This window comes from Pteronotus mesoamericanus, unplaced genomic scaffold (genome assembly GCF_021234165.1).
Source record: "Pteronotus mesoamericanus isolate MK-2021 breed Mesoamerican mustached bat unplaced genomic scaffold, CSHL_Meso_final contig_221, whole genome shotgun sequence".
Lineage (NCBI taxonomy): Eukaryota > Metazoa > Chordata > Mammalia > Chiroptera > Mormoopidae > Pteronotus > Pteronotus mesoamericanus.
The window spans coordinates 12,216,210-12,232,834 of NW_026555092.1; the positions used below are offsets into that span (position 1 = coordinate 12,216,210).

General features: G+C 58.5%; 3 protein-coding genes across 3 annotated transcripts; 2 read left to right on the top strand and 1 right to left on the bottom strand.

The window, feature by feature from the left end:
• Positions 1–864: 864 nt before the first annotated feature.
• TEKT2 (tektin 2) lies at positions 865–3,667 on the top strand. The gene is made up of 9 exons (XM_054571551.1): positions 865–1,020; positions 1,101–1,226; positions 1,422–1,627; positions 2,159–2,302; positions 2,394–2,508; positions 2,690–2,797; positions 2,933–3,076; positions 3,254–3,333; positions 3,454–3,667. Exons 1-9 carry the CDS (start codon positions 865–867, stop codon positions 3,665–3,667), a joined length of 1,293 nt encoding a protein of 430 aa, XP_054427526.1.
• A 719-nt stretch (positions 3,668–4,386) lies between these two features.
• ADPRS (ADP-ribosylserine hydrolase) lies at positions 4,387–9,979 on the top strand. The gene is made up of 6 exons (XM_054571552.1): positions 4,387–4,639; positions 7,281–7,377; positions 7,654–7,861; positions 7,962–8,146; positions 8,479–8,579; positions 9,169–9,979. Exons 1-6 carry the CDS (start codon positions 4,426–4,428, stop codon positions 9,459–9,461), a joined length of 1,098 nt encoding a protein of 365 aa, XP_054427527.1. The 5' UTR covers positions 4,387–4,425; the 3' UTR covers positions 9,462–9,979.
• Positions 9,980–13,476: 3,497 nt separating this feature from the next.
• Positions 13,477–16,011, bottom strand: COL8A2 (collagen type VIII alpha 2 chain). Its single transcript, XM_054571553.1, has 2 exons — positions 15,943–16,011; positions 13,477–15,395 (listed from the first exon to the last, which is right to left on the bottom strand). Exons 1-2 carry the CDS (start codon positions 15,995–15,997, stop codon positions 13,477–13,479), a joined length of 1,974 nt encoding a protein of 657 aa, XP_054427528.1. The 5' UTR covers positions 15,998–16,011.
• Between the last annotated feature and the right edge of the window lie 614 nt (positions 16,012–16,625).

Consider the following 16,625-nt stretch of genomic DNA (forward strand, 5'->3'; position numbering starts at 1 on the left):
CGCACAGACCGGCGGGTGCCTAGCAACCGGGGCCGCTAAACGGAGGAGCTTGCCAGAGGAGGCGGAAGGCCGGGCTGGGAAGGAGGTGAGAGGCGAGGTGAGCAAGTAATTCAAACCAAAGATGATTATCCTGGGGAAGAGTGTTGGGGTTCGCCCGGGACCTAGGCGGACACGAGCTGTTCCTCCTCCAACAGGGGCGGGGGGAGGGAGTGCGACGACGCAATGGGGAGGGGGCCTCGCATGCCCCCCGGGGGAAAACACACACACACACACACACACACACACACACGCACGCACGCACGCACGCACGCGCGCGCGCGCACACATACACACACACACACACACACACACACACTCCCCTATGCCAACCCATATCCCGGGCACAACTAGCCTGTCCTCGCTGGATGGAGAAAAGGGTTCTTCTCTTAGAAACCTCGCAGGTCCTGACCAAAGCTGGGACCGAGAATGAAGAGAAAGCTCCACAAGACTTGGTTGCTGAAGGTGGGGGTGGAGACTGGATTAAGGGCTATTTTTCCTGTTAAACCCCACCCACCCACCAGCCCTGCTAAGCTCTTGGCAGGACACACACGCTCTGCTCCAGGACCTGCAGCGTCCAGGAGTTCGTGTTTGTGGATGGGTGGGTGGGAGGGAATTTAGTTAATGCCTCACACAAAATTGAGCAAATCGAGGGCTGTGCCCAAGCAGTCTTCCTGCAGCAAGGGGCATGGAGCAAAGTGGACAGGAGCCGGTCCTTTGGAAGAGGCTTTTCAGATAGGAGAGGGTCTCCCGAAGAGTCTCCCACAGCTTTGTTTTCCCTCTCCAGCAGAAGTGGGTGTCTTGAAACAGGCCTAGGGGCCCAGCACCATGGCCACGCTGAGCGTCAAGCCCAGTCAACGTTTCCAGTTGCCGGAATGGCACAGCAACACACAACTGCTGTCCACCAACGCTGAGCTGCAGCGAGATGCGTCACACCAGATCCGCCAGGAGGCCCGGGTCCTCCGTAATGAGACCAACAATCAGGTTGACAGCGGGAGCTCAAGTGGGCAAAGGGATAGTCCCTAAACCCAAACACCCTCTTTATCCGGCTCTGTCTCTTCCAGACCATTTGGGATGAACACGACAATAGGACTCGACTGGCAGAGAGGGTTGATACAGTCAACCGATGGAAGGAGATGCTGGACAAGTGTCTCACGGATTTAGATGCAGAGATCGACGCCCTGACACAGGCAGGGAGCTAGGGCAGGGTACCGGGAGACCCCACTGCAAGGCCCCCACTTCCCCATTTCAAGGTCTGGGAACCCTTGATGGGGTATTTAGTGGCATGTCCATCTGTGTCACTCATTGGCCTCTCTGTTAAAGTGGGAATGAGTGCTGCTCACCAGTGAATGGCCCACCAGTCTCCTGTGCCTTCACGTCTCTAGATGAAAGAATCAGCAGAGCAAAACCTGCAGGCCAAGAACCTGCCTCTGGATGTGGCGATCGAGTGCCTGACCCTGCGGGAGAGTCGGCGTGACATTGATGTGGTGAAGGACCCTGTGGAAGACGAGTTGCACAAGGAGGTGGAGGTCATTGATGCCACCAAGAAGGCCTTGCAGCAGAAGATTAGCCAGACTTTTGAGAAGCTCTGGTAAGGGAGAGATGGGTCATTCTCATGTTCATCTGCACGTGAAGGCTGTGTGTTTTAAATGTGTAATATTTGTGCTGTGGATGATGAGCCGCTGGCTCTCAAGCTGCCTTCTGTCCCTGCTGTGTCCATGGCAGAAACCACTAACTGATTGTAACACTTTTTCCACTGCCTAGACATGGTCTCAGAATACTTCCCACGACCCTGCTGTAGGGAGCCATTGTCAGTTGATTGGAAACATGAGAGATGAAGCCCATTTGCCACCACCTCTGACTGAATACCCTATTGTGAGTGTGTATGTGTGAGCCTTTGTGAGTGTAACTAATACGTGTGCCGCTGTGGTTGTGTGCAAGCACGTGGGTGTCATAATTTTGTCTGTGAGGAGCTCATCCAGCTATGTGATCTTTGTCCCAGCTGCAGCAACAGCTCCATTGTCACTTCAGCCTCCCCACCCTCAGTGGCCCTGCAGGACAATGGGGGCTGAGTCCGGGGCCTTGGAGGGGAGGATTGTGAGCTAGTCTGTTCCCTCTCCAGCCTCCTGCAGGAAGTCCGACAGCAGCTCAACTCTGACCATCGGGGCAAAATGGAGACATTGGACATTGACAGGGGTTGCCTCTCTCTCAACCTCAAGTCCCCAAACATTTCTCTGAAGATTAATCCCACACGTGTCCCCGATGGGTGAGAAGTGTTTCTTTCAATCGGTCTCTCCTCCCCCTCACCCCCACAGTGGCCATAGTCTTATGACCTCAGTATTTCTTGCCACCTGCAGCTCCTCCACGCTTCAACAGTGGGATGACTTTAGTCGGCTCAACAAGAACCGGGCTGAGGCTGAGATGAAAGAAGCCACAGAGCTGAGGGAGGCCATCGCCCTCACTATTGCTGAGGTAACCGACCACTCCCCTGACCCTGCTCGTCCATGGCTAACGGACGGCCCAAGTGTGCGCTCATGCCTTTTTCTTTTGTTCCCTGTCGCCCATGTGGCATCCCAGCCCTTCACTCAAGCAACATGCCCAGGTGGTCATGAGCTTATACTCTCTCTTGCGTGGCCCACTTCCTGTCCTTCAGACCAACAATGAACTTGAAGCCCAGAGGGTTGCAACAGAATTCGCATTCAGGAAGCGGCTGTGGGAGATGGAGAAAGTATACAGTGAGCTCAAGTGGCAGGAGAAGAACGTGAGCCTCTTCTGTTTGGTCCCCTGGGGCTCGGACCTCCTGCTGTGGGATGAGGAGCCCAGTGCCCATCCAAGAAGACCTGGGTGCACCGTGGTGGGTTCAGCCAGTGAACACCAGTCGCTCTGTCCCCTGCAGACCTTGGAGGAGATTGCTGAGCTAGAGGAGGACATCCGGCACCTGGAAGAGGATCTGCGCAGAAAGTTACTGAACCTGAAGCTATGCCACACCCGGCTAGAGTCCAGAACCTACAGGCCCAATGTGGAACTCTGCCGGGACCAGGTGCGTGGGTACCCCAGTCCAACACTCCCCCACCTGCTCAAGCTGCCTCGGGATTGCTCACTCCCCAGCATGTATTCCTGGTGGAGCAGGGACGCTGACAGAGGGCAGCACCCAAGCCCTTGGGTTAAAGGATAGTATGGCTGACCCGAGACTCCCAACCCTCACCTTTGCCTCCAGGCACAGTATGGCCTCACTGATGAGGTTCACCAGTTAGAGGCCACCATCGCTGCCCTAAAGCAGAAGCTGGCACAAGCACAGTAGGTTTGAGGAAGTGGGCAGGAGGGGCAGGGAGACACCTCCCACCCATGGGGCCTCCGCTGCCTCCCCTCACCTTCCAGTCTCATGCGGGTGGTGGGTTATTAATGCCTCCTCCCCAGGGACGCTCTGGATGCCCTGTACAAGCACCTGGCCCGGCTGCAGGCTGACATTGCCTGCAAGACCAACTCCATGCTCTTGGAAACCAAGTGCATGGACATTCGTCGGAAGCTGACTGTGCCTGCTGAGAAGTTTGTGCCTGAGGTGGACACCTTCACCCGCACCACAAACCGTACCATGAGTCCACTCAAAAGCTGCCAGCTAGAGCTGGCCTAGCCTTGGGGGATGCGGAGGGAGGGGAAGGTTAGGTGGGAGGAAATGGAAGAGAAAGGGGGTTGGAGAGAATGAATCTAATAAATGTTAGGTTTCTCAGTCTAGAAGCTTTTCTGCTACTCTTGCATGTAGCCAGCGGAGAGTAAATAGCTCTCCTGTGAATGGAGGAGCAAAAATGGTGACCATCATCCTCCAAGATCCAAGTTCCAAAAACTTCTTCATCTTTAGGGAGCCCGTCTTTGATATAGGCCAGCACTCCGTGGGCTCTAGCGGAATGATTTCTAACCAGCTCTGCTCCAGCTGAACCCTTGCCTGACCTTTGAAGGCCTAGGGAAGGCCCAGAGAAGGCTAGAATCACAGTGGGGTTTGGGGATGCGGGCCCAGACCTGCGTGAGGGCCATGGACTGGGGCTGCCGTGGGAGGGCTGGGGTGCCAGGGCAGAGTGAGGCTTCATAAAGGCAGGACCCAGAGAGCAGTGGCCTGAAGGGGTAGGGCTGCTGCGGTCCGACAGTCCCCTCTGGACCCTTTAGTGGCCCTCCTGCCACGTCTGACACCTGTTACAGATGGGGGACATTGGGGCCAAAAGCAAAGGCCTGGTGGAATCCAACTAGCGTTGTAGGACCAGCTCTGGTCCGACGCAAGCGGAGCTGCACCTCCGGGCCGCTGGGTGGCGCTGTGGAACTGGGGCGCGAGGGGGTGGGGGGAAAAGCAGCCTTCGGGCACGTGCCGGCCGCACCGGAAGTGGTGACGGGTCCGCGCGGATGGCGGCGGCGGTGGTGATGACGGCGGCGGGCTGCGGAGGGGCTGGGGCGGCCCGCTCCCTCTCTCGCTTCCGAGGCTGCCTGGCTGGCGCGCTGCTCGGGGACTGCGTAGGCTCCTTCTACGAGGCGCACGACACCGTCAACCTGACGTCAGTCCTGCATCATGTCCAGAGCCTGGAGCCGGACCCCGGCTCGCCTGGGAGCGCACGGACAGGTGGGCGGGACCGGGCGGGTGATTGGGCGTGACGGCGGAGGGTGCTCCCCCCAGGGACTCTGCGCGGTGTGTGTGTGCGCGCGGTGGGGAGAGGCGTTCGTTAGGAGGAGAGGCTCCGTAGGGTGTGGCCACTCTCGAATCTGGACGGCCCGCAGGGCACCGTGGGCTCAGCGTGGCGAAATCCGAGCTTCATCTTCACTTGTCTTGCCCCGAACATTTCTCAGGTTCGGGCGTGGAAACACCAGCCTTCCTATTGTGCGAGCCAGAAATCTGGGCGTCATTCTCCTAAATTGCGCTTAGTCCATTGTATACATCCTACCGATTTTACTGCTCTTAACGCAGTTGTCTGGAATCAATGCGCCCCGAGTCCATTATTGTCCACACAGCAAGGAGTGCTCTCAAAACAGATATCGCGGCCTCCCGCGCAGGAAAGTCTGCAGTGATTTTCCATTACCCGTAGGATAGAGCCAAATTCCTTTGCGTGTCCTACCAGGCCGGCCCTTCCCTCCGTGGCCGGTTTCATTTTACACCGACCCCTACTCGCTTTCTGTGGCACAGCTCTAGCCCAGGCCCGTCCTGTGCCCGTGTCGTCCCCTGCCTACAAAGCCCCGCCCACCGCTTCTCCCTCCCCTTGTGCAATCAACTCCTTACCTGGATCACAGCTCAGTATCACATCTGAGGTCAAGCAGTGGATGATTCTTCTTGGAGAGCATGTAGTATAGCAAGGAACAGGGGCTGAACCCTGGAGGAGGAGAAGGAGCTAGAGAAGAAAACAGTTTTACAGAAGGAGAAGCAGGCGGCATGTCTGTCAGCAAAACCCAAGAACATTTCAAGGTGAAAACGCTGGTCGCTGGTGTGCTATAGAGGTTAAGAAGAGGGAAGTCTGGATTTAGAAAAGCATTTTCAGTAGAAAATTGAAGGCTGGAAGTCAGATTTCAGTGGAGGAAACTGGGATATAAAGTGAGTGAAGAGGGGAGAAATGGAAAATGAGAAAATAGAGTATGTTTTAGTATGAAGAGAAGGAGATAGATGAACTAGGGTTGAGAGAAGAGAAGGAGAGAGATGAACTAGGGTTGAGGTGGAGACAAGATGTAGGGACAGTTTTTTAATTTTCGGTTTGATGTTAAGATGAGAGTAAAACAAATTTTAGGTTTTTAAGGACCCTTTGGGTGCAAATGGTAGAAAACCCAACACAAAATGGCCTAAGCAAAAAGAACACTTGACTGACATAACTGAAAAGTCTAGCGGTAGTTCTGGCTTCAGACAGGGCTGAATCCAGGGTCTCAAGCGGCCCTCCCCAGACCTAGCTCCTCTCCTTGTTCAGACCTGCGTTCTCCTTCTCAGGCTTCACTCCCTTCGGCAGGCCCTTCCATGGTGGCCCCCAGGAGCTCCCAGCTCAGCAGCTCCCACAGAGGAAAGAGTTTCTCTTTGTGGTAGTTCCCACAAAAAGTCCCAGGAGTCTTAGGCTTAGGTCACCTGTCCATCCTGAACAAAGGAATGGGGTGTGCTCTCTGATTAGTCTACAGATGCTTTTAGCTCCATGCCCTAAGCACATGAACTGAGAATGGGAGAGAAGTGGTTCCCTGGGGAAAAGCAGGGTGCAGGGGCCAAGCAAAAGGAGAATGGGTGCTGCTCCACCACAGAGGGAGATACTGAGGACACAGGAGAGGGGACAAAGGGAGAACAAGCTCCCCGGGAACTGGGCTGGGGGTGGACCCGAGGAGGAACTTACGCCCTCTAGGGGAGACTGGAGACTGCAGCTGTAGACGGGAGGCCTGGGAGCCTCGTCCTGGCAAAATAGGTGGTGGAGTCTCTTGACATTAAAGGGGAGGAGAAAGTTGGATTGAGGCTTGGGATACACAGAGAAAGGGTGGCATAGCAGATGCGAAGAACAGGAGATGGGGCTTGCTACAGAGTGGACTTCGTTCTTTGCAACCAGCTCTTCAAATAAAATCAAGTCCTTGCCCGTAACTTTTTTATGGCCTGTTTACGAAGTCACCACATAAGCAGTGGCACTGTGTGGGAAGTGCCAGCGTGGTCCTCCTGGGCACCCAGAGGAAGTGTTTGGAACAGGAGGAGGGAGGGGAGCAGCCCCAGCTGGAAGGACTTGACCTAGGCTCCAAGACTGGCCCTGGGGACGTGCAGGGGAACTGTGGGATATAAAGTGAGTGAAGAGGGGAGAGCTTTGGCTGCCGGGGCGGTGAATGTGGGCCTCATCGGAAGGCAGCAGATAGCCGTGTTGAGCAGGGGAGTGAGGGAACAAAAATGACAGTCTGCCCTTAGGAAGAATCTCCTGGCTGGGCATACGGGCTGGGTTGGAGGGCAGGGAATGCGCAGGAGGCTGGAGAGGCCCAGAGCAGGTCGTCCCAAGGCTAGAGCGGCCGCGATGGCAGCCAGAAAGGGGTGAAAGGCTTTCCTTCAGAATCAGCGGGACATGGCCACTGACGCAGCACAAAGAATTGCTGGAAATCCCAAGGCCTAGAGCCCGGGACGTTGGATGGTGTGAGAAGCTGACTTCGGGTATTCTAGACGCGGTAAAGGAACAGAGTGAGCGGGAGGCCGAAGCTGCCCCCTTGAGCCCTGCAGCTCCTCTTGCCCACCACCCACCCCACCGCACCCCACCCCCGCCCTGTCCCTGCAGAAACTTTGCACTACACAGACGACACAGCCATGTCTAGGGCCCTGGTGCAGTCCCTGCTGTCCAAGGAGGCTTTCGACGAGGTGGACATGGCTCACAGGTGAGGGGGATGGGCCCGGGACGAGGCAAACCGGGCGGGCAGAGTTATTGCACCCCTTGGTCAGAGCAGTGATGTCGTACATGCTGGGACCCCCACCCTCAGCAGGAAACTGTTCTAGGGCCACTGCAGCTTCCCAGGCTAGAAAAGACAGCACCACTGGTACAGGCTCCTTAGTTCCCCAGGGCGTCCTCGTTTCCCAAACCAGCCAGGTTTCTTCTCTTCCTGCCCTGCCGGGCGTCTCTGAAACCCTCCTCCTGCCTCCCTTCCGTCCCCTAGATTTGCTCAGGAGTACAAAAAAGAGCCCGGCAGGGGCTACGGTGCTGGAGTAATCACCGTCTTCAAGAAGCTCCTGAGCCCCAAGTGCCGAGACGTCTATGAGCCTGCTCGGGCCCAGTTTAACGGGAAAGGCTCCTATGGCAACGGGGGTGCCATGCGGGTGGCTGGCATCTCCCTGGCCTATAGCAGCGTCCAGGATGTGCAGAAGGTAGTCTGGGCAGGCTGGCTTCTGGGCTGCCCGCCCCCCCGCCCCCCTCTCCTCCGGGTTCTGTGACAGCAGGTCTTAGTCTCCACTGCCTTTGCCCCAGTTTGCCCGGCTCTCGGCCCAGCTGACACACGCCTCCTCCCTGGGTTACAACGGAGCCATCCTGCAGGCCCTGGCTGTGCACCTGGCTTTGCAGGGGGAGCTCTCCAGTGAGCACTTCCTCAAGCAGCTCCTGGGCCACATGGAAGAGCTGGAGAGCGATGCTCAGTCCGTCTCCGACGCGAAGGAGTGAGTATGTGGGATGGAGGCGGCTGGAGGTGTGTCTGTGAGCATGCATGCGTGGGGGGCGGACTCCTCTGGCATTGTCCCAAGCTGAGACCTTCCTTCTTTAACTGCAGACCCTAGGGAGGGGTGAGGAGAGTCCTTTTGCCTTGGCTGTGCTTCAAGTAAGGTTAGGGGTCCGAGAGAATGAAACGAGGAACTCACACCCAGCCCTCTCCCACTTGTGGCTAGGACACCTGGGCCTGGGTGTCCGTGTAGCCACATCCCCACCTCGCCCTCCCACACAGCCCTCCCTGGCCTGGCTTCAGCCTCCCTGCAACCTTGTCCCCACCCCACAGGTTGGGCATGGAGGAGCGTCCGTACTCCAGCCGCCTGAAGAAGATTGGAGAGCTTCTAGAGCAGGACTCGGTGACCAGAGAGGAGGTGGTGTCTGAGCTAGGTGGGCAGCCCCCACACCCGACATCCGTCGGGGTCAGGCTTGCGCTCGGGGATGGGGGGGCAGTGAGGGGTCACACCTGCCATCACAGTTTTACCCAGGGCTGCGTGACAGCAGAGCCAGCTCTGAGGGTCCTTGGCAGGTTCTAAGTGAATGTAGCGCCTTCCTGCTCTGGGGCTGCAGCTCCTTCAGCCTCACAGACAAAAGGCCCCAGAAATGGCAGCTGGCCACCAGTTCTCACAGCTGATGGTGATAACCAGTGTTTATTTATATAGCACTTTTACTGTATTCTGGGCACTATGCAGAATGCTTTATATCTGTTTGATATAAACCAGCCCTGTGAGAGCTGCTGACCCGATCCACTCTATATGAGGAGTCAAACCCAAGATATGGGAATCTTGGTCATTAGGGAGCTTTCCCAGCCAATAGGTGGGAGAGCCATGATTTCAACCCAGATGTTCTAAATATAGAGCCTGTGGTCTCAGTCACAGCTCCACTTGAAGCTGAGAGCGTTGATTTGTGGGAAGTGGCAGGAAGCCTAGGGAATTGTGGGGGAGTGGGGTGGAGTTTCCATAATCTGGTGTCCCCACAGGGAATGGCATTGCTGCCTTTGAATCTGTGCCCACCGCCATCTACTGCTTCCTGCGCTGCATGGAGCCTGACCCCGAGATCCCCTCTACCTTCAATAGCCTCCAAAGGACTCTCATCTATTCCATCTCCCTTGGTGGGGACACAGACACCATTGCCACCATGGCTGGGGCCATTGCCGGAGCCTACTATGGGATAGAACAGGTGCCTGAGAGCTGGCAGCAAAGCTGTGAGGGCTATGAGGAGACAGACGTCCTGGCCCAGAACCTGCACCGAGTCTTCCAGAAGAGTCCGTGAGGGCCCCGGTTGCTGGGGCTCCGCCATGTCCAGCAGGACCAACTATAGCTCAGGTTGGAAACCATGAGCTTCCTCAGACTTCACTCCGCACCTCAGTCTTCCGGCCACGTGGGCGGAGTGCACTGCTGGGGCTGGGGTCTCTTTGGGGGAGGTCGTTGGGATAGTGAGGGACCGGTGCTGGGTTTCTGGCTTGCTGCGGAGCTTTGGGCGCCCCTGGCTCCTCAGTCATGAGGAACCAGGGCAGGTTTTACTGGAGGGGCACTTGTGGCATTTTCCCTTATTATCTAGGACATGGAACTAGGGAGGTGGAGATGATCCGCAGCAACATCACTTCTCACTGGGACTTAGCCAGTGTGCCAGAGAGCCTGTCTGTGACTGGGCGGGGCCCCGGCAGCAGGTTGCTCTGGATCAGAGAGACAGGCACATGAACCTAGCTGATCTCGGTACACGCCTGGCACTTGCCTGCCGTGGGACTTGGCTTCCAGCAGGAGTCAAAGAGCAATAAACAGTTTTTGGTAAATCCCAGTTCGGTTCCCTCTCTGTTCTCCTCTGCCCTGAGTGGATTCTCCCCCCTTGGCCTTTGGAGCCTCGTGCCTGCCTGTCCAGGCTGCACTCCCCTAGAAGCTGGATCCCAAGGCAAGAGCTGCTGGGTTTGGGAGGCAGATTTCTCCCGATCTTCAGCTGGTGGTGGTGGTCTGCAGGGGAGGGCAGAGCGGGCGTGGTCTAGCACCCTTCCTGTTGGAGATCACTTGGAGTGACCCAGGCAGGGGGCCGGGAACGAGATAGATTTTCCTGCTGTAGGAGCCTGACTTCACAGCTCGCTCCCCAGGTAGGGCCTGGGCCCAGGCCGGCCAGGAACGGGAACCCTGTAGGAGGACGCAGAGGGCACCTTGTATCACCGGACTGCCAGCCTTCGGCTGGGCAGAGTACACCATCCTGGGTGCTCTGGGCGGACTGAGAGCCGTGCCTCATTCTGCACCTGGGGCCCCAAAGGCCTCGGCCTGTTAGGATGTTCTGCACACCATCCATTTCAAAGAAAATAAAATTGAAAGGGAGGAGACACCGCCATCAAACATTCTTTGAGCATCCTTCCAGCCCTCGGGGAGGGAAGCGTGCCCTCCACAGCTAGCCTGAGGTCTCGGGACTGGGCATGTCTGCTTTCAGCTAAGACAGGTTCCGCCAGGCTGGGGCAAACCACTGGACTTTGCAGGGCATGGGTTGGTCTCGAATATGTCACCCCGATTCCCACATGGCCAATTCCCTGCCATGCTGAGCATGGCAGGCTGTGGGGCAGGTGCTTTCTGCTCAGGACAGCTCCACCGGCCCGGCTGTAAGCATTGGGCCTGGCGCTAGCCCCGCCTACAAGAGCAAAGATTCATGATTTCATTCATAATTTGTATCAGATGTTGAAACTTGGCCCTTGGGGTCCTGAGCCAGCTGTCATGCTCCACTACCCCTGAGAGCTTGCAGGAATGTTCCCGGAGAGCTTGATCCATCTTCCCCAGCTCCAGCCACTGCCTACTTTGGTTTCTTAAAATGCTTCACGGCATTTACTTGGTGCAGAGCCTTGGCAGCTTAGGAGCACTGCGGGTTTCTGACGTAGGGGTGACAGAGCCTGTGACCGGGCCACTCCCATGAGGGGGCACAGAGCAAGGGCCCCAGTAGGCTCCCTGTGTGGCTTATTAACTCCACAGAGTCCTGGGACCACACTGCAGCAACGCCAGTCTCCGCACGGTGCTGTTTGATACAACAGATTTTATTGAGGCTGGGTCAATACGGTCAATATCACTGTTTTTTCTTTTCAAAAAGAAATCCCATTTTCTTTGATTCCCAAGTGCATTTTTCTCAAATGTTCTGTGACATAGAGCACATACTAGGTATGTAGAGAAGCTTCTTATACCAGGTTAGGAATGAAATTATAATTAAAAACATTTAAACCTTAATCTTAAAAAAAAAAAAAGAGGAATCAATATAAAAATGCACAAGGTGATGTAGTTTTCATTGTTAAAACCTGACATCGTTTAACAAATTAACAAAGCTGGTCAATGAGGCAGACCACACCTGGAACATAACGTTTTCAGAAGCACCAACCACCCCTCTCAAAGGAGTCAGGAGTGACTTTTAGCAGAAACTCAGTTTTCTGAAACAGCTTTTTTTGGCTCCCCTATGCCTTCCTTAGTCCCCTGGGTTCCCACTGGGAGCTGACGAAGTCCCGCCCACCAGAACCCCTCCCTAACAGGCCAGAGGGTGGTGGCTTTGACCCAGGAAGGAGGCTGAGCAAAGGGCCCACCAGGTACGGTTTGAGACAGCTCTCCTGGGCGTTGGGGAGTAAGAAACGCACCATGAACCCCAACCAAAACCTGTTCTGAAAGTGTCACTTGGGCAGATTTGGGTTTTCATTTCCCCTTTTGAAAGTTAGCGTGAGTAGTCAAATGGCCTGCTTTGCTGGGGGCGGGGCGGGGGGCTGGCAAGGGCCTGTGGGGGCCGCAGCTCAGCGAGTCGCAAGTCAGCATCACCCTTGATCTTCACCACGCGTGAGCAGCGCGACGGGTCGCGTCGACTGACCCCAGCCCACACTTGGCCAGGGAGCTGGGCTGGAGGAGGGGCCCAAGCCGCTGGGGGAGTGGCTCTCCTTGCCCGGGTGAGCGTGTCCACCACCCCTGCCCCAGCACTAACCTCAGTTCTATCCACTCAGTTCGAACTAGGGGCTGAAGAGAGGGCAGGGGCGTCCAGCCCGTTTCTCACAGGGGAGCTGATTGGGGGAAATGGCAGAAACACCCAGAGCCAATTCATTCCAGAGGGGCCTGTTGGCACCCTTTCTCCCAGAACCTCAGCCTCCTGGGCCCTAATCCTGCTTAGAACAGGAAATTGGAACCAGAGGTGGGAGGAGAGGAAGCCCCTGCAGATTAACCCTTTTAGTAGACACATACATATGGTTCTTATTAAGGACAAGCAGGCAGAGCCTCTATCCCCAAGCTTGTGTGCACCTTGTTCTGAGGGCCAAACGAAAGGCCCTGCCTCGGGGTCACTTGGGTTGGGGGCAGCAAGGATCCCTTACAATTTTGTGTGAGAAAATCAGCCCTCCTCCCAGGAGGTGGACAGAGCTGAAGGGAGGAATACTCCCACTGGCTGATGGTGGCCTCTGCCTCGTGCCTGCCTGTGCCCCGCCCCCCAGGGGCCTGGGCAACTGCCCTCTGGATGAACAAAGCCAGAGCCGGAGGGGGCAGCCCAGGAGATGGAGATGCATGAGAAGACCTGCCACCCTGCCCCTGCCCCTGCCCCTCACAAACCCTGCTCCCCAGGGCTGCGCTGGAGCCATGAAAGGGGGTGGTCCTTCCCAGGAGCCTGCAGAAGGGTCCACGCACCTGTACATGCCTGATGCCACAGCATCCCTCCCCCGGGATTGCCATCGTGGCTGGGTGTCCACGCTGGCCCCCTCCTCTCCCTTTTCCTGGAGGGAAACTCTTCAGGGGACCCGCCACCACATGCTGGAAGTCCCAGGGGAGCTGCAAGAGCCCCAGCCAGGAGCTGAGGGAGGCCATGCCCCACTCCTTAAGCAGGTGCCATCCGGGGCCAGCAGGAAAGGCAGGGTTTGCGAATATGTGCCCCCCACAACACCCGAGGAGATGGGTGGGGTAGCTCAGCCCTCCCTCAGCTCTGACTCCCAGAGAAGCAGCGTCTTTCACCACCGAGCAGAGCCTGGGACTCACAGGAGTCAGGCAGCCGGACCGAGTGTCCCGGGGCCCTGCCTGCAGGCTGGGCAGGGCAGCAGTGGGGTCACAACCCCGACACTGCACAGACTCTTGGGGGAGAGGAGGAACTCAGGCCAGCCTCTTCCAGAAACAACCTCAGCCTGCACGGAGGGAGAAACCACGTCAGTCTCTTCAGGCCATGGCCCTCTCTGTTCCCACCTCTGTTCAGCCTTTGGTTTTTTCTTTAAATGCAGGTTCTTTGTAACTGAGAAGTTCTCTCTACCACTAAAGAGGAGGAGGCCAGGGCAGCAGTGCCCCACGGGTTATGTGGGGCAGAGCAAGAACCCTGAAAAGGAGGAGTGGATGTACTCGGTGGAGTAGAGGCCGTTGGCCTGGTCCGAGGGCATCTGCACCCAGACCTGGTCATTGGGCCGCAGCTGGAGCACAGCCCCGCCTGAAGCCTGGTCCAGGTAGCCTTTCTTGTACTCGTCATAGGTGTAGGTGGCTGGCACGTTGTTCTTGTACAGGGCCACCCACACGTTGGTGCCCTTGACGTGTACGTGATAAGCAAAGTAGTAGACCCCGCCCACGGGGCAGGTGAAGATGCCTGTGGCAGGGTTGTAGCCACTGTGGCCGTTGTAGAGAGTCCGGTCAAATTTAACAGGCATGCCCGAGGCAGGAAAGGGCGAGGTAAGCACAGCGGTGAAGGCGGGAGTGGCGTGGGCCGACAGCTCGCCCAGCCCGAACTGCGGCTTGCCGCCCTTGCCCAGCACAGCGCCTTCCACTCCACCGTTGGGCAGGTGCAGGCCGGCGATGCCAGTCTCATCAAAGGCCCCAGGGGCGCCAGGGGGGCCAGGAGGCCCTGGAGGCCCAGGAGGGCCTGTGAGTCCTGGGGAACCGGGGACTCCGGGGGGCCCTGTAGGCCCAGCCACTCCGGGTTCCCCAGCTTTCCCCTCTCCAGGGGGCCCTGGCAGGCCTGGTTCACCCTTCAGGCCTGGTAGACCCTGTGGCCCGATAGGGCCTGCGGGGCCCTGGAGTCCTGGGATTCCTGAGGGACCCCGCAGGCCGGGCTGCCCAGGAAGCCCCAAGTCACCCTTCTGTCCCAGGGCTCCTGCCACCCCTGGTCCCCCAGGGCGCCCCGTGAAACCCTGCTCGCCCTTGGGCCCAGCTGGTCCAGGGGGTCCGTGGGCCCCTGGAAGCCCCCTCTCCCCTGGGAGTCCCGGTTTTCCAGCCAGGCCACTGGGCCCTTGGTCACCCCGAATGCCAGGCACTCCTGGGGGTCCTCCTGGCCCTACCTCCCCCTTAGGCCCAGGGGGCCCACGTCTCCCAGGGAGCCCTGCAGACCCTGGAAGTCCAGGAGGGCCCCCAAGGCCCTGTGGGCCCTGCTCCCCTGGCTCCCCATCCTCGCCTGGCTCACCCCTGTCCCCCAAGAGCCCTGGGACCCCAGCCTGGCCCTTGTCCCCCTTGGGGCCTGGCAGTCCCGGCATCCCATAGCCAGTGGGGCCTATCAGGCCAGGGGGGCCCCGGGTTCCTGGCTCTCCTTTGGCCCCTGCTGGGCCCTGTGGCCCTGGCACCCCCGCCAGCCCTGGGATCCCCACACCATCTACCCCGGGGGGCCCTTTGGGGCCCATTGCCCCTGGCTCCCCCCTGGGTCCTGGCACCCCGGGAGGGCCAGGCTCACCCTTATCTCCAGGGGCCCCAGGAAGCCCGTCCAAACCTGGTTTGCCCAAGCCAGCTGGACCGGGCGGGCCAGGGGGTCCAGGGGCACCCCCTTGTCCGGGGGCCCCAGGCAGCCCCGGCTGACCTACCCCATTATCACCCTTGAGGCCTCGATCACCTGGGGGCCCAGGTTCCCCCTGGGGCCCTGGCTCCCCCGCAAACCCTGGTGGCCCTGGTGCCCCCTGGGGGCCTGGTTTCCCAGGGACAGCAATGCCTGAGGGCCCAGGGAGTCCAGGGGGCCCTGGGGGACCCCGGAGGCCCTGGTCCCCTCGTACCCCTGGCTCCCCACGAAGCCCCGGTTGCCCTGGTGGTCCAACCTTGCCCGGGAGGCCTGGGGGGCCAGCCTTGCCCATCCGGGAGAAGCCAGGGGGGCCGGCGGGGCCAGGCTGCCCATGTAACCCCGGCTTTCCAGTGCCTGGTTTTCCTGGGAAGCCAGGAGGGCCAGGGGGCCCCCGAGGCCCAGGTTTCCCAGGAGGGCCAGGCTCTCCCTTCAGATCCATTGGCAGCAGCGGTAGAGGCATTTCTGAGAGAAAGAGAGAGAAAAGGGGCAGTCAGGGGCCTGGTTAGTGAGGACAGAGAAGCCACCTACCCACTCCCCCACACCAGCATGGGGTGCACTGGGAGAAGACAAGGTTCTGTATCAGTGCATGAAGATCACGCCCTGCCCTCCCCCTCCCTGCTCTCACGAAAGATCGAATTGAGGGGGCGGGGGCAGTCCAGTGGCAAACTTGGGGATGCAGAGTGTCCTCACCCAGGGTTCCTAGCATCCCATCTACCCAGGCTGGGCAGTCGCGGGAAGCCTCTCATCCCTGCACGACCTGGTGTGGTATGGCCGCCAGGTGGCGCCAGTCGGCCCTCCAGAGCCAGTCGGAGAAAACCACCTCCCCTCCACTTCCACTGCACACCTGCCCGCCCCTCCTCCACCCTACTAACGACCTCCAAGACCAGCCCGCGGATAAGGGCCCTCCGCGGGTGGCAGGTCCTGGACCAGACTCAGGAAGAAAGTGGAGATGGGACCTTTGGTGGGGATTGAAAGGCTGTGACCTGGATTGGGGAGGGATGATGCTCACCCAGGTACTGGCCCTTGCCCTCGCGGAAAGGCGGCCCCACGGGTCCTTTGTGCATGGGCTGCACGTACTTCACCGGCGCATAGCCCGCTGCCCCGCCGGTCCCGCCACTGGTGGCCTCCTTCGGCCCACACCCCAGCACCAGCAGCAGCAGCAGTGGCGGAGGCAGCAGCGGCGGCAGCAGAAGGGGCGGTGCAGACAGGGGCGTCGGAGCCCACCGCATGGCGTCTGCGAGCGTGCTGCAGGGAGGAACCGAGAGGGGCCATCAAGCCCAGCCCTTGGGTGGTTTGGCACCAGGCCCGGGGACGCACGAAAAAAAATCAGAATTTAGATATTACCCATAAGCAATTCCCAAAGTCTCAGAGTCTGCAGAAGTTATCTCCTAATCCTCTCCCGAGCCTGCCATGGCTCTCCATCCCCATGCTGCCTTGGCCCCTCTTCTGGACCACAGCCTCCCCAGACCAGTCCCTCCGCAGCCAGACACGCTTCCCTCCAGAACACCGATCAGACCTTGGCAGCCCCTGCTCAACACCCCGTATTGATGCTAACGCCCCCTGTCGTTTGCTGGGCTGGCACTCTGCCAGGCCCTGGGCCGCGCTCTCCAGAAACAGGAGGAACTCAGTGCCCGCAAGGCTTTAAACAAGGTGGTATTCTTGTCATCTGCATTTTCCACATGACAAAACTAA